This window comes from Dermacentor variabilis, chromosome 1 (genome assembly GCF_050947875.1).
Source record: "Dermacentor variabilis isolate Ectoservices chromosome 1, ASM5094787v1, whole genome shotgun sequence".
NCBI classification, from domain to species: Eukaryota; Metazoa; Arthropoda; class Arachnida; order Ixodida; family Ixodidae; genus Dermacentor; species Dermacentor variabilis.
This window is the reverse complement of record NC_134568.1, coordinates 161,193,109-161,209,689: the sequence shown is the minus strand read 5'-3', so window position 1 is coordinate 161,209,689 and position 16,581 is coordinate 161,193,109. Positions and strand designations below refer to the sequence as shown.

General features: G+C 50.2%; 1 protein-coding gene across 2 annotated transcripts in view; it reads right to left on the bottom strand.

The window, feature by feature from the left end:
- The window catches only part of mdy (diacylglycerol O-acyltransferase), a 255,316-nt gene that overhangs the window by 74,283 nt on the left and 164,452 nt on the right, over positions 1-16,581 (bottom strand). For both annotated transcript variants that reach the window (XM_075698769.1, XM_075698760.1), the window contains one exon: positions 457-594. In XM_075698769.1, the coding sequence (XP_075554884.1) occupies positions 457-594 (138 nt within the window). The remainder of the gene's footprint in view (positions 1-456; positions 595-16,581) is intronic.

Below are 16,581 nucleotides of genomic sequence, written 5' to 3'. Positions count from 1 at the left end.
TCTCTGCTGTCCTGCTTCTGATGATTCTTCATAAGTATGTTTATGAACATAACATCCATTAACGTATGGGGTGCAATGTCAGTGAATGTTATGTTCACCTGAGTGAACCAGATGGAGAAGGACAAAGCATAGCATGGATAAGTGTTTAACAGCTGATGTTCTAAAAGCTGTAAAGGCTTGATGGGCTACATGATGTATTTGACAGAATATTAATAAGTTTCTTCTATTATACACATAGTTTTATAGAACACCAATGCCGCATATTAGTATGGCAGTTCCAGTGCAATTAAAAATTAACTGTTTTACATCACCAAAAATCTACTCAGTTAATTAACGCTGATTCACACATAAGCCAAAAGCAAGAGCACAATAATTAGTGTGGCTTTGCAAACCTGAATAAATAAGCAACGATGATCACTAGCAGAGTTCATAGTTGAAGTGAAAGGCTTCACTCACGGTCATTGCCAGACGAAGACCTCCGCCGGTGGTGCTTACGCGATGCTCTCTGTTGACGGCACCACAGGTTCACCATGTGGTACGAGACAAGCTTAAGGAACAGCAGTGTCACACAACCCAATGCCAGTGATGATGCAACTGAAAGAAAACCTAAAGGTCAGGGCAGAAGTCTGTCTAAACCATGCAAATAACATTAGCCTAATTCTCGATAGTGATAAGCATAATGCATTAACAACTGAAGCACAATGTTGCATAATTGAAACCAACCCTGTACTGCAGAAAACACAATTTGTGACTGAACAAAAATTCGTGCTTGTCAGGAAATTCAACAGAGACTACCTCAATGCTGTGTCAGTCACTTCATTGGCAGATTAAGGGGTAACACGGCTTTTGCATCGAAAAAAAATGGCAAAAAAAATCACATTTCCAGTTTCTATAACTTTTTTTACATCAGATTCTGAAATATCACTGAAAACCACGTAGAAGTGCTGTAAAAAATTGCTGTGTCAGCCAAGGTGGCAAAAAAATTCGTGGACATCACGAAAGAACAGCATTTTTCAAGCCACAATGGCTATGTTCCAATACTCGCCGTAGATGGCTAAGTAGACGGCTAAGCGGACAGCAGCCATCTTAAGTCCCGTTCCAATTCTCACAAAGATGTCAAAGTAGACAGCTTCGTGAAGACAGCATCGAAGTTAAAAACGATGCAGGCTACTTTCCTGTCCAAATAAGATGGCGCCTGAGCAGGACGCTTGGAAACAAAGTTTCTCGCTATATTACCTTGAGGGAAATCTGGCACTGCTGCACTGCGGTACGCATGGGAATGCCGGTATATTGTGACTTCGGATTGGCATCGTTCTTGGAGAGCCAGGACACATTGAAGATGCGCCTGGAAAGCACTGTTCCGTCTGTCACAATGATTCATTTTCTACTAAAACAGCACATGAAAAGTAGCTTTAGCTTTATTAGGTATAACACAAAAACATGTTTTGTCTAATTAGGAGAGCTTGTTATTGCATATACAACTATATGAAACGTGAAAAGTATCAGCGGGCCGCTAAAGTTGGACGACAGACAACAAGATTCGCGCTCGCTTTCGAACAGTCTGTTGTCTGCTCTTGCTTTCTTCATACGGTATTGCACTGTAGGTGAGTAAATGTCACTGGAAGATGGAACATGCATGAATGAAAACCCTTTAGGAAGATTTTAGTTTAAGAATGGGTTATTTGTGTAGCCATATCCACGTTTTAGACGAAGCCTCTTACAACACCAGCCAACACAAGCCTCGCAGATACATATGGGCATCCTGCAATGAAGTTTGGTTACATATGTCACGCCACCTAGCAGCAGTGGTGATTACCCGCGAGTAGGCCCTCACTGCCATTTCACCATTAGCCGTACTGCACTCAGGCCCGCTTGAAAGCCTCCTTCTATAAGGATAAGCGCAGATACTGCTGCATCAAGGATTGTCACAACCGCAAAGGGGGCATCGGCGTCAAATTCTGCCGCTTCCCTTCAAAACCGTGGAAGGCAACCCGGCAGCTCAAGTGGATCATCGCTGTTCGTGTCCCTCTGGTGAATTTTCGTTAAACGAACTAAGATGTAAATGCAAAAAGAATAAAAAAAAGAAGCAGCAGTGGCATCCATAAAAACGCACACTAAAGTGACAACTGCATAAAAATGCGTGAACTGATTCCCACTGTTGTAAATAGGTTTAATAGTCGTTAATTAGCTCGTCTCACTCCAAAACAAATGCGCAGTGGCTGTTACGTGTCAAATCTAGCTTCGTAAGCGCTCCGTTCTGGCATGCAAAACCCCATAATTTATTTAGTTTAATTTAAGCAGTTTGCAGTGATGTCCGTGCTGTTTACTTCTTTGAAATGACATTCATGGCAATAGTTGTAAAGTTGGCGTCCTTTCTGAAGCATTGGTGGCCGAAAATGGGCCTCGTTTTCGATTGCGTTAAAAACCACCATTTAGAACGCCCGACATGTTCCAAACGAGCGCCGAAAAAGCGTGCTTCCATAGAAGTGGCCGCCTCGTTGTTTCGCAGAACTGACACGGTGGGCTTGAGTCGCGAAACATGCATGATATCAGTTCTTGGTGGGGTAGAAGACGTCGAAGTCATAGATGATATTTTATATGTGAGGCTGGTGACTTGGCGAAGAACGCGGTACACCCCGACGTATTGCGGCTGACGGCTAAGTCAATCGCTGCGCCGCCTCACCATTGAAGGTAGCCCATATCATTCCCATGACAGCATAGCACCCCTTAGGAAGCTCCCGCCATCTTGGTTTTGTCGGGAAGCGCATGTCTCCATCTTCCGCCTTCAAATTTGCCACTTCAGCTATCTCCTCCATTCAGAAACAAGCGCACAAAAAGCAAATGACTGAAGATCGTTCCGGAGTCTCCAATTGGCCACGCCCACCTAGTGATTCCAGCGCGGTTCGCTATTGGTCTGGCGCTCGCTCCGTAGTCGTGTCGTCTGCTTGGCTCTTTGTGGTCTTGGCACCTCGCGAGCTCTGGAAAGTCCCCAAAACCTCGACGAATGTCAAAACGGACGCAGCGTGGACATCGCAGTAGAACGGCCGATCCCTCCATTTGTGCGCGTCTCAGACCTATGGCTAAGCATTCCGAGCATAGACGACACAGACTGCGCGACCAAGCTTCGCGCGTGAAATCCTCGGACACGCGGCTAAAGCCCAGACCACACGTACGTTTGCGGACGTGCCCACGCATGCGCAGACGGTGCGGCATGGCTCGTACGGGTCGAAACGCGGCGTGATCTCGGGGAACAGCTCCTCTCTTATCGCGCATTTGGGTTGCCTCGCTAGAGCACTGTAGCCGTGATTTCTCCCGGCCTATGAAGCAGTGCCAACCTTCAAAGGTAAATAAGAATATGTATAAGTGAGTATATATCAAAGGTAAATAAGAATATATATATAGTGGGATATTCCTGGCCAAAGCAAGCGGGCAGCGCAAAAGCAATAGCAGAAGCAGACAACAATATTCATAAACTGCAACTTGATTTGAGCCAGTGCTTCCTGTTTGAGCAGAAACACGTAGCTTTCACAAGGGCGAATCCTGTCGCAACTGTTCCGACTTCTGGTCCATAATGCCTGCTACACTCAAGCCCGTGACATTCCCATAGGGCCAATGGGGCCAATTTTCGCAGGCGACGCTAGCGCCGCCTGGATTCTAACGGTAGTTGTGCTGATACCAGAAAAATGTTTACTTACTAATAATAGATAATGTTTTGAATATTATTCCCTTACAACCTAAATTTAAAAATTACAGGCGACGTCTGCATAATTTTTAGTTGCTTAGAAAGTTACATGCGTATCGAAAGCGCAATGACGCTTGTGAGGAATACCGCACAGCAGACGACTTACACCAGCGTCGTCTGCTTCTGCTATTGCTTTTGCGCTGCCCGCTTGCTTTGGCCAGGAATATCCGACCATATATATATATATATTCTTATTTACCTTTGAAGGTTGGCACTGCTTCATAGGCCGAGAGAAATCACGACGCTAATCACACTAACTTGCTCCCAATAAACAGCTTTATTATAACATCATCGATGTTTACATGAAATAAAAAGCACATGAATAGCGAATGGTGCATAACATGCATAGTTGTTTATGTGCAAAAAGATACTACGTACAGTCTCACCACACATTTCTGGTGAACACAAGCTGTCCGCCGCTGAATGAAGAAACACATCCGACCACATAATGCCGTCGTGCGCTGGTATGTTGATAAAGTTCCTCCACTTTTGTAGCTGAAGATGTCACGCCACTTCGTTCTGTAGGAGTTGAGGACGGACTTCGGGATGAAAAAAAACTTGGGAGGTTTATTTTACGTTATTTACAGTGAGATGAGAGTCAAGTAACTGTCGTACAGTCATTACGGGCCGGCAGCAACTCGGACGCTGCGGCCCGCGGCAAAAAGTTCGAGAGAGGTGAATCCGGGAATGCTCTACGAATCTCTGGAATCCTCTAGGTCTGCGTCTATTAAACCCTTCGAGGTCTCGGCTTAAAACGGCGTTCAGCCAATGGGCGAGCCCGCTCAGATGACGCCATTTTCGGCCAATGGTAGGCGCCCGTGCGATGGTGTCATACCCGGCGAAGAGAGTCGCCGCTTGGTCCCCCTGCGGTCTTGCCTTGCTGACTTACAACTCGCCGTCACAATAGCCAGGTGGGGGTGACGGCGGACCAAGGCGAGCAGGGTGCCTTACTTTCACGGTGCCTTACTTCTCCCTGCGGTCTTGCCTCGCTGGCTTGCAACGCGTCGGCACAATGGGCGTATGGGGGCTACGCTGCCAGGCCTTCCCGGTACATCACAGCCGTCTTGCTTCGGGACCCACTTTCCTTGCAACAGTGCCGGGCTATCCCCTCGTTTTCTGGAAGAGTCAAGCATTGAATACCTCCCCCCCGGTGGCACACGAAGTGGGGGCTGCCTACTTGTTTGCACGTGCGCTCCTCTGGAATGTGCTTTCCGTGTTTCTACGCTCTTTACTTAACAGTGGCGCGATTCGATGTGGTCTCCAGACCTCGAAGTAGGCGCAGGAAACAGCCCCACATCTAACAGTTCACAATATTCATAAACTGCAACTTGATTTGAGCCAGTGCTTCCTGTTTGAGCAGAAAAACGTAGCTTTCACAAGGGCGAATTCTGTCGGGACTGTTCGACTTCTGGTCCATAATGCCTGCTCTCTCGCAGTGAACCATTCGAGATGTCACGTTATAAAAATTTTCAGCGTTTAAGCTGAATTTGCTTTGAAAAATTTATAATTTGAGATAGAAATGTTTTTCTGTACGTGCGGGGTTGATGCGTTGCAAATAAAGTTTACATAATAAAGGATTAGCTGGCGTTTCGATTACCACTGCCGGCGGTGCGCTGTCGTCGTTTCGATGGTGGCGCCACCCCAAGGTTTGGACGCGAAACACGCAACATGCCACAGGCTTGACTGTAGCCTCGCGTCGGCGCGCCTGGCTGCGCAGCTGCGGCGCGGAACGTTCAACTCTCAGTGAAGCAGATTTATATCATGCAAGAAAGTGCGCCTTTCCTTTTTGCGTTGATATAACCGCTATAAAAATATAACAATTACATTTATAGATATTGAAGCACTTTGAAATACTATCGATAACAAAGTACGAAGCGGCGCCTGCCAAGGCGTCTCTGAGCGAGCCCAGTGAGCGCGCGTCTTTGTGAATGCAAGTCGCCATTGCTCGCCTTTACACTCCTTTACAGCCTCCCGTTACAGCCTTTACACTCTAAAAACAGTTGCACCCTTTGGGGTGTATATTTGCCACAATAATCGTCACCTGTCTTGTCCGCATTTGCTTTAATGCGGCGAACGCCGTACTTTCCAGTAACGAACGGCATCAACATGACATAGCATTCCCAACAGGAAAGTAACGAGCGCAACGTTTTCAAGAAAGGAAATGCGGGAAAGACAGATGTCGATTATCGTTGTGTGGCAAATATACACTCCAAGGGGTGTAAACATTTCTTACACTCTTAAACCGGTTGCACCCTTTGGGGTGTATATTTGTCCCACAACGATAATCGTGATCTGCCTTGCTTGCGTTTCCTTTCCTGAAAACTCGGCGCTCGCTACTTTCCTGTCGAGAATGATGCGTCACGCTGATACGCGCATGCCGTTCGTGACTGGGAAGTACCGGGCTCGCAGCGTTAAAGAAAGGAAACGCGGGCAAGACAGATGACGATTATCGTTGTGGGACAAGATAAGCCCCAAAGGGTGTAAATTTTTGTAAGAGCGTAGAGTGTAGACAAAATTACACCTTTTGGGCTGTATCTCTGCCACACAACAATAATCGTCGTCTACCTTGTTTGCGTTTCCTTTCTTAAAAACGCCGCGCTCGCTACTTTCCTGTCGGGAATGCTATGTCATGCTGATAACGCGCATGCCGTTCGTTACTGGGAAGTACCGGGCTCGCAGCGTTAAAGAAAGGAAATGTGGACAAGACAGATGACGTTTATCGTTGTGTGGCAAGATACAACCCAAAGGGTGTAATTTTGTTTTACACTCTTAGAAAAATTTACACCCTTTGTGGTTTATCTTGTCCCACAACAATAATCGTCATCTGTCTTGCCCGCGTTTCCTTCCTTTAACGCTGCGAGCCCGGTACTTCCCAGTCACGAACGGCATGCGCGTTATCAGCGTGACGCATCATTCTCGACAGGAAAGTAGCGAGCGCCGAGTTTTCAGGAAAGGAAACGCAAGCAAGCCATATGATTATTGTTGTGGGACAAATATACACCCCAAAGGGTGCAACCGTTTTAAGAGTGTAGAGTGTAAGAGCGCGCTGTTGGATACGGCTCACTTCTCAGCTTCAGTCAAGTTCTCCGAGCGCAACTCCATGTCGACGTTTCCCCCTTTAAAGTTTACCATAGGGGCCCCAATAGTTTGGCGCCCCAAAGAGCTTTGCGGGTGTTAGCGTTGGGCACGCAGGAGTGTAGAGCTTTAGAATAGGGCTTTGCGTTTGCTGATAGCGTCTTGCGCTGACAGCGCCTCTACGGCGTCAAAGAAAAGTTATTATAGAAATAAGCCATTTTATGATCAGAATAGTAAAGTTCACTTTCGTGAATTGACGTTTAATGATAATTTAGAGGTTATTCTGTAAGCAGCAAACAACTGGTTGCGCTCATTTTTGAGTAACAAACTTTACGTGCCTTCACCAGCCAAGCTAAGCCGTTATGCAAAAAAAGAGGTGAGGGCCACCCTAGTGAGGCGTGCAGACCAGACAGGATTATAGTGAACTAGAAGGGGGTAGTGGTGTCAGGGAGAGCCCGCGGGTGTGGCATCTCACGTCGACGCCGCCAGATGGCGCCACTAGAGCATGGGCTGTACGGAACGCGAAACTGAGTATTTTCAACGTATAGAAAGCCGTGTGCGCTTCGTGTCATGCCGAAAAAGAAAGCGCGCAGCTCCGTAGCATGTTTTCTGAAAACTTAATCTGAAATTAAGACAAGGCGCAGAGAAAGGTGGAAAGACGGACGTTCTTCAAGCTTGCGTGAAAATAAAGCCGACCCAACGAGTGCAGACTAACGGCCGCACAACGATGCGACTGATTTCTAAACTAAAAGCTCGCGAACACCGTAGAAGAGGCAAATATGTGAATGGGTAATTTGCTTAATTCATTTGCCATTAACACTTTTTATACAGGTCAGGACCCAATTGCATTCGCAAGTTCAAGTGAGCCAAACAATTGCGGCGCGTGTACTAACACATTCGGAACAGAGGCCAGATATGATGCGGTTTTATTCCTTTAACTGCGATTTTGTTTACGAAAGCATATATCCACTGAAAGTTAGGGAGTTAATCCTATGGTGATGCCACTATTATGCGGTCGTAGTGGTTACCAGGGATAGCGAAATTTCGTGACACAGCAAAATAAAGAGAACTCGTGGTAGCCACAAACAACTCTTTATTGGTACAAAAGATGGGCAGCTACTCCTTTCTCAAAGTGCATGGCTGCTACGAGAGAGGCACTATGAGGAACGGCTTATCTTCGCGTGCACTTTCTTTTTACGCCGTTCCTGTCGCGATTGGTTGATCCATTTTACATAGAAGTGCAGCCTGGTCAGCACATAGAACTTGGTCAACTCTGTTGTGAGCGTATCTTAGTGCTGGCTGCAGCCTAAGGCATAGCCGAAGTTCTCCTTCACTAGCAACATTACATCCACTATGCTGTCACTACAGAGTTTCTCTCGGCTGAAGAACACAGTGAAGATGTCCTCCAACTTCTTCCCTGAAAAGCTCCAGCGAAGGATATAACAACCCTCCCTTGTCGCATGTCACAGTGAACTCAGTTTCTGCTTTCCGTATTGGGGGTTTCCATAAGAAAGGCCTTGCAAGACATGCAGTCATAACGCTTCAGAAACTTTAGAGCAACATATCCTGCCATGTAATGTATTAGACGGTCGTCGCTCTTCTGCTCCACCAACTCTCTGTGCTCAGCAGGAATACTACGAAGCATGCGCTCGGCTGAAGCTAGGTTTCCTTCCTCAATGAGATGGTCGATTGCAGCAGCCCTGGCTTATTGAGCTGGAGCATCTTGCGCACTCAGGAGAGAACTAATTTCTCCACTAGCTCCATTAAGGTCAGCATTGCCTGAGCGTACTACTTTCGCAAGGTTATAAAAGGATAGGCAATTAACGAAAATTATATAGAAACTGCGTTGGTGTTGGGTGGACATTAGACCCACATGATTGCCTGACTATACCGAAAATGTTTTCCAGCGAATCCTGGCTTAACCTGTATGTCATAACATACCTAAATTCCTGGCTGACAAGATAATCCAGCAGTGATAGTGTGCTATAGATATCGTCACCCTTAGGCCATCTGCAGTTGAATCGCTTAAAAATCCACCTACTCTTTTAGCGTGTTTCGCACACAAACCGCACATGTTTCGTCGAGTTTTTTGTCTTGGCGGTGCAAGTTGCGTTCCCAAATTCGCCGTGTTTATTCATCTTTCGGCGCGGTGAACGACGGCTGCTTTCCTTTTTTACACTTACATCCTGTTTCACAGCCGGGAGCGAAGCAGGGTCGCTGCCGTTGACGTTTCGACCTTCCTACTGCTCACGTGTTCGGCCGACTGCGCGCGAAACAGACTCGAACCCCCCGGTAGGTTAAGACACCAAAAAACAGTCAACGTCGCGAATCAAGCCCGCATGAACAAGCGCGCGAAGCACTTTATTCTATGGCGAAGCAGCGGAGGGAGCCAGCCCACGCGACTACAGCGCCGCCACCGAAATCCGCGTCCCGTCCACACTCGCCGCCTCGCTGCAATGCATAGGGCGCTCCGGCTCCTGAGCCCACTACCCCCTTCTAGAACACCATAACAGGACACAAGAGTAGGGAAGTGGACAACACGAACGGCGTTAGTGTTGTCCACTTTTCTACTCGTGTGTCCTGTCTGCACGCCTCACCTGTTTTTTGCACACTGAATCCTTACCAACCAGCTCAGCTTTCTGTCCTTCTAAGCTAAGCCGTGTTAGGCCTACGAGCCATAATATTGTCACGTGGTGGTGACGTTAAGAACACAGTAGCAATACTGTGAAAGGCAAAACTAGATTTTATTGGGCGAACCTGTGCCCACAAAACAGGCTACACTTATAGCACAACGAGAGCAGCGAACACAATAATAATATTTGGGGTTCAATCGGCCGCTTTCTGTGCAGGTGCTGCTGGAACACCGCCCCCATCGCCCATCGGCCCATAAAGCGGTGAAGGCACTTTTGTGTTTCTTAAGGACGACGGGTTTGTGCGACCACCTGTGACTATTAAGGCAATTTCTGTAAAACCGCACGCGTCAGCGACCTTGCCACAATTTCATTCTTTCCTTCCCTCCTCTCTCTCCCTGTGATCTTTGCTTTCCCCTTTCCCATTCCCCCGGTGTAGGGTAGCCACCCGGACGTTATTCTGGTTAACCTCCCTGCCTTCTTTTCTCTTTCCTCCTCCTCCCCCTTACGTGCCAAAACCACTTTCTGATTATGAGGCACGCCGTAGTGGAGGACTCCGGAAATTTTGACCACCTGGGGTTCTTTAACGTGCACCTAAATCTAAGCACACGGGTGTTTTCGCATTTCGCCCCCATCCAAATGCGGCCGCCGTGGCCGGGATTCGATCCCGCGACCTCGTGCTCAGCAGCCCAACACCATAGCCACTGAGCAACCACGGCGGGTCTGCGGCGGCGAACACAGTCGGCGATCGTCGAAAAATCTGACCAGCGGGTGAAGCGCGTCGGCTTTTATAGATCAGTCGTCGAATGTTCCAGATTAACCGATGGGACCTGCGTGTCTTCCACAAAGTTCTACACTATTCGCCTCGCGCATACATGCAATCAGATTACACAAGTTGCGGTGAAAGACAGTGTACGGAACCATCGATAACATTCCAGAAACTTCCTATACATGCAGGCGCGTCCTGCGCTGTGCGATATCATTTGTTAAGCGGTAAAACATGGTCACCCGAAAAAGATCAACATGTACACGTGTCAATCCCCCTCTTAAAAAGCATCGACCCGATGCTGCAAACAAACGAAAGTAATAAAAAAAAAAGCACTCGTAGCAAAGAAAAAAATAAGGAAGTTCGTCAGCGTCCATAAAAGGGTTTAAAGCGCACCACGTGGACTACTTCAGATCGTGCGCGGCGCCGCTGTGAATGCGAAATGCCGTCTGGCACGACCTCATAGTCCAGTGCGCCAATACGTCGGATGACCTTGTAGGGTCCGAAATAGCGTCGCAGTAGTTTCTCACTCAGTCCTCGTCGGCGTATCGGGGTCCATACCCAAACACGGTCGCCGGGCTGGTACTCGACGAAGCGTCGTCGGAGGTTGTGTCGGCTGTCGATACGCTGCTGGTTCTTGATCCGTAGGCGGGCGAGCTGTCGAGCTTCTTCGGCGTGCTGGAGATAGGTAGCGACGTCAAGATTCTCCTCGTTAGTTACGTGCGGCAGCATGGCGTCGAGCGTCGTCGTCGGGTTCCTGCCGTAAACCAGCTTGAACGGCGTGATCTGTGTTGTTTCTTGCACCGCCGTGTTGTAAGCGAATGTTACTCACGGCAGGACGGCATCCCAGGTCTTGTGTTCGACGTTGACGTACATCGCTAGCATGTCGGCGAGGGTCTTATTCAGCCGCTCCGTAAGACCATTCGTCTGCGGGTGGTAGGCCGTTGTCCTCCTGTGCCTTGTCTGACTGTATTTCAGAATGGCTTGGGTGAGCTCCGCTGTAAAGGCCGTTCCTCTGTCGGTGATGAGGACTTCTGGGGCGCCATGTCGCAGCAGGGTGCTTTCGACAAAGAATTTCGCCACTTCGGCTGCGCTACCTTTCAGCAGTGCTTTAGTTTCAGCGAAGTGGGTGAGGTAGTCCGTCGCCACGACGATCTACTTATTTCCGGTTATTGACGTCGGAAAGGGTCCCAGCAAGTCCATCCCGATCTGCTGGAATGGTCGGCAAGGAGGCTCGATTGGCTGTAGAATTCCGGCTGTCCTTGTCGGCGGTGTCTTGCGTCGCTGACAGTCTCGGCATGTTCTGACATAACGGGCGACGTCGGCGGTCAGGCGCGGCCAATAATACTTTTCTTGTATCCTCGATAGTGTCCGGGAAAATCCGAGGTGTCCAGCGGTCGGATCGTCATGTAGGGCGTGCAATACTTCTGGACGAAGTCCTGACGGGACAACAAGAAGGTAGTTGGCGCGTACTGGTGAGAATTTCTTCTTCACGAGTATATTGTTTTGAAGCGTGAAGGAAGATAGTCCGCGCTTAAATGCCCTGGGGGACAACGTCGGTGTGCCCTTCCAAATATTCGGCGAGGCCTTTAAGCTCCGGGTCTGCCCGTTGCTGTTCAGCGAAGTCTTCCGCGCTTATCATTCCAAGGAAGGCGTCGTCATTCTCGTCATCTTGCGGCGGCGGGTCAATGGGTGCGCGTGATAGGCAATCGGCATCGGAGGGTTTCGTCCGGACTTGTAGGTTACAGTGATGTCGTATTCTTGCAGTCTGAGGCTCCACCGCACCAGTCGTCCTGAAGGATCCTTCATATTCGCTAGCCAACACAACGCGTGATGGTCACTGACGAATTTGAATGGCCTGCCATAAAGATAAGGGCGAAATTTAGCTGTAGCCCAAACGATGGCGAGGCATTCCTTTTCGGTCGTAGAATAGTTGCCTTCCGCTTTTGACAGCGACCGGCTAGCGCAAGCTATCACCTGTTCGACTCCGTTTCTTCTCTGGACTAGAACGGCAACGAGGCCTAGGATACTGGCGTCAGTATGGATTTCTGTATCGGCGTACTCGTCGAAGTGCGCAAGTACCGGCGGCGACCGCATGCGTCGTTTGAGTTCTTCAAATGCGTCGGCCTGCGGCGTTTCCCACTTGAACTCAACATCACATTTAGTTAGACGTGTCAACGGCTCGGCGATGCGTGAAAAGTCCTTGACAAAGCTCCTGTAGTAGGCACACATGCCAAGGAATCTACGCACTGCCTTCTTGTTGATGGGTTGCGGGAACAGTGCGATGGCAGCTGTCTTTTGCGGGTCTGGACGGACACCAGATTTGCTGATTACGTGGCCTAGGATCAGAAGCTCATCGTAAGCGAAGCGGCATTTTTCCGGCTTCAGAGTAAGCCCTGACGACTTGATGGCCTCTAGTACTGTCGCAAGCCGCCTGAGGTGATCGTCGAAATTGCTGGCGAAGACGACGACGTCATCCAAATAAACGAGACAGGTCCGCCACTTCAATCCTGCTAACACCATGTCCATGACGCGCTGGAACGTTGCAGGCGCCGAGAACAGTCCGAATGGCATAACCTTGAACTCGTAGAGGCCGTCTGGGGTGATGAAGGCAGTCTTTTCGCGATCTCTTTCGTCGACTTCTATTTGCCAATAGCCAGACTTGAGGTCCATCGACGAGAAGTATTTAGCGTTGCAGAGCCGATCCAATGCGTCGTCTATTCGTGGGAGGGGGTATACGTCCTTCGCGATCTTGTTCCGACGACGATAATCGACGCAGAAACGTAGGGTTCCGTCCTTTTTCTTTACCAGGACAACAGGGGATGCTCACGGGCTTTTCGGCGGCTGGATGATGTCGTTGCGCAGCATTTCGTCGACTTGTTCTCTTATAGCTGCACGTTCTCGCGGCGAAACTCGGTAAGGGCTCTATCGGAGTGGTCGAGCGCACTCCTCGGTGATTATGCGATGCTTGGCGACTGGTGTTTGTCGAATCCTCGATGACGTCGAAAAGCAGCCTTTGTATCGTCGGAGCAGACTTCTGAGCTGCTGTTGCTTAATCACGGGGAGGCTTGGATCAATGTCGTAGTCTGGTTCGGGAACCATCGTCGTCGGGGTAGATGCGGCAGAATCCGAGAGGACAAACACATTACTGGTTTCCAGAATTTCCTCGATGTACGCGATCGTCGTGCCCTTGTTGATGTGCTTGAACTCCTGGCTGAAGTTTGTCAGCAATACTTCAGTTTTCCCTCCATGCAGTCGAGCGATCCCTCTTGCGACGCAAATTTCACGGTCTAGCAGTAGACGTTGGTCGCCTTCGATGACGCCTTCTACGTCAGCAGGAGTTTCGGTGCCGACCGAAATAACAATGCTCGAGCGAGGCGGGATGCTCACTTGATCTCCGAGAACACTCAAGGCGTGGTGACTACGAAAGCTCTCCGGCGGTATCGCTATATCTTCCGACAGCGTTATCGATTTTGACTTCAGGTCTATGATTGCGCCGTGTTGGCTCAGGAAGTCCATGCCGAGAATGACGTCTCGTGAACACTGTTGGAGGATAACGAAGGTGGCAGGGTAAGTCCGGTCATGAACGGTTATTCTTGCCGTGCAGATTCCAGTCGGCGTAATGAGGTGTACTCCAGCGGTCCGAATTTGGGGGCCCTCCCATGCACTCTTAAGCTTCTTCAACTGGGCGGCGATGTGTCCACTCATTACGGAGTAATCGGCCCCTGCGTCGACTAAGGCAGTGACTGCGTGGCCGTCGAGAAGTACGTCGAGGTCGGTGGTTCTTTGTTTGGCGTTGCAGTTGGGTCTTGGCGTTGGATGACGGCTGCGTCGTGTTGAACTGAAGCTGGAACGTCGCGTCGTCAAGTCGTCTTTCGTCGGTGTAGTCTTGGCTTCCTAACTTCGTCGGGACGGCGGCGTGTCGTCATTAGGTCGTCGAGATGGTTTCTTCGTCGTCTTCGTCGGCGGCGGAGGATCTTCGTCAGTTCGACGAACAGCAGCTGCAACTCCATCGGTTGCTGCTTTTAGTTTTCCGGATATGGGCTCGTTGACCGGCCCCGGGCTGGGCCAGTGTATGGTCGGCGCTGCGGCGAGAGGTAGCGGCCTGGTGATGGCGAACGCGACGGTCGTCGAGAGCTCCACTGAGTAGCGGCGAGGTAGTCGGCGATATCGCGAGGGCGTTCACCTTGCTGCGGGAGCGGAGCGTTGACGGCGAAACCTCGCAGTCCCATCTCCCGGTATGGGCATCGGCGATACGCATGGCCGGCTTCTCCGCAGTGATAGCAGAGCGGGCGGTGGTCGTGGGCTCGCCAAATGTCCTTCTTCCTCGCGTAAGTGCGCTGGGCGACGGGTGGGCGTGCTGGTGGCGGCGGCGGACGACGGAATTGCGTCGTTGCAGGGCCCTGATGTGGTCGCGGAGGGGGACCTTGACGGCGTGCGACGGCGGCGTATGTCATCGCTTCTGGCTGGGGCTGCGGTAATTGTGGTTGCAGCTCGGGAACTCCAAGTGATCGGTGCACCTCTTCTTTCACGATGTCGGCGATCGAAGCCACTTGGGGCTGCGACGAAGGCAGGACCTTGCGCAGTTCTTCGCGCACAATGGCCCTGATTCCGTCTCCTGAAGGTCGTCGGAATCCAGTCCTTGGATGGCGTACTGCGGCGTGAGCCCCTGGCGGTTATATTGCCGGGTGCGCATCTCCAGAGTTTTCTCAATCGTCGACGCCTCTGCAGAAAACTCAGCTACGGTCTTCGGCGGGTTACGAATAAGTCCGGCGAAAAGTTCTTGCTTAACGCCCCGCATCAGGAAGCGGACTTTTTTCTCCTCTGACATTTCCGGGTCGGCGTGCCGGAAAAGACGGGCCATCTCCTCCGTGAAGATCGCGATCGTCTCGTTTGGCAGCTGCACTCTGGTTTCTAGTAGTGCTTGGGCTCGCTCTTTTCGCACGACGCTTGCAAACGTTTGCAAGAAGCCGCTTCGGAACAGGTCCCACGTCGTCAAGGTGGCTTCTCGATTCTCGAACCAGGTCCTGTCGGCGTCTTCCAGTGCGAAATAGACATGCCGCAGCTTGTCGTCGCTGTCCCAACTGTTAAACGTAGCGACCCTCTCATACGTCTCCAGCCAGCTTTCCGGGTCCTCAAATGTGGAACCGCGGAACGTCGGTGGCTCCCTGGGCTGCTGCAGAACTATTGGGGCTGCTCCGGCTGCCATTGGGGCTGTCTTCTTGGTCGTCTCTGGACGAACTACTCTGACGATCTTCTTGGTTGTCTCTGGTAGAATTCCGTGTTCCGGGGGCAGCTGCTGTAGCCGGCGGCTTGCTCGATGTTCTGGGACGGCGCTGGTGTTGTCTTTGCGGTCCGGGCTTGGATTACGGCTTGTCGGGGGCGTCCGGTACATGAACGTAAAGCACCTCCACCAGATGTCACGTGGTGGTGACGTTAAGAACACAGTAGCATTACTGTGAAAGGCAAAACTAGATTTTATTGGGCGAACCTGTGCCCACAAAACAGGCTACACTTATAGCACAACGAGAGCGGCGAACACAGTCGGCGATCGTCGAAAAATCTGATCAGCGGGTCAAGCGCGTCGGCTTTTATAGATCAGTCGTCGAATGTTGCAGATTAACCGGTGGGACCTGCGTGTCTTCCACAATGTTCTACACTATTCGCGTCGCGCATACATGCAATCAGATTACAGAAGTTGCGGTGAAAGACAGTGTACGGAACCATCGATAACATTCCAGAAACTTCCTATACATGCAGGCGCGTCCTGCGCTGTGCGATAGCATTTGTTAAGCGGTAAAACATGGTTACCCGGAAAAGATCAACATGTACACGTGTTAATATCCACAAACGAAGTCAGAATCAGCGGCGTCTAATGAATCAATCTTCATAACACACGCTAGTTGAGCGATAGCGATAACCGCAGTCACCTCCTAGCTTGCGAACTTCACGCGTAACCACGAATCGAACCCAGTTTGGTGCTAGGTTAGAGCCGTCGCTTCGATGGGTGCCGCCATGTTTGTTTACGCAAATCATTTCGACCAACTTTTGGGGCTCCCGCTATATCGGTGAAATAGCGTGCCAAACGCAAAACCCAAACGCAGTTTACGTCTCTCGCATGCGCAGTGGCTTCGACGCTAGAGAGGTTTAGTTTAGGGGACGCAAGCCGCCTGCGTACGCAAGAACTAGGGTTGACGGTACTGCGCATGCGAGAGTTTTAGTTTAGGGGACGCAAGCGGCTTGCGTATGCAAGAACTAGGGGCCCCTATTCTAAAACTCTGCAAAACTCGGTCGACGTGTCGACTGTGTCACCAGATGCGCCAGACAGGCTGGTTAGCCTGCTGTCGTGTGTCACACGGGGAACTTTT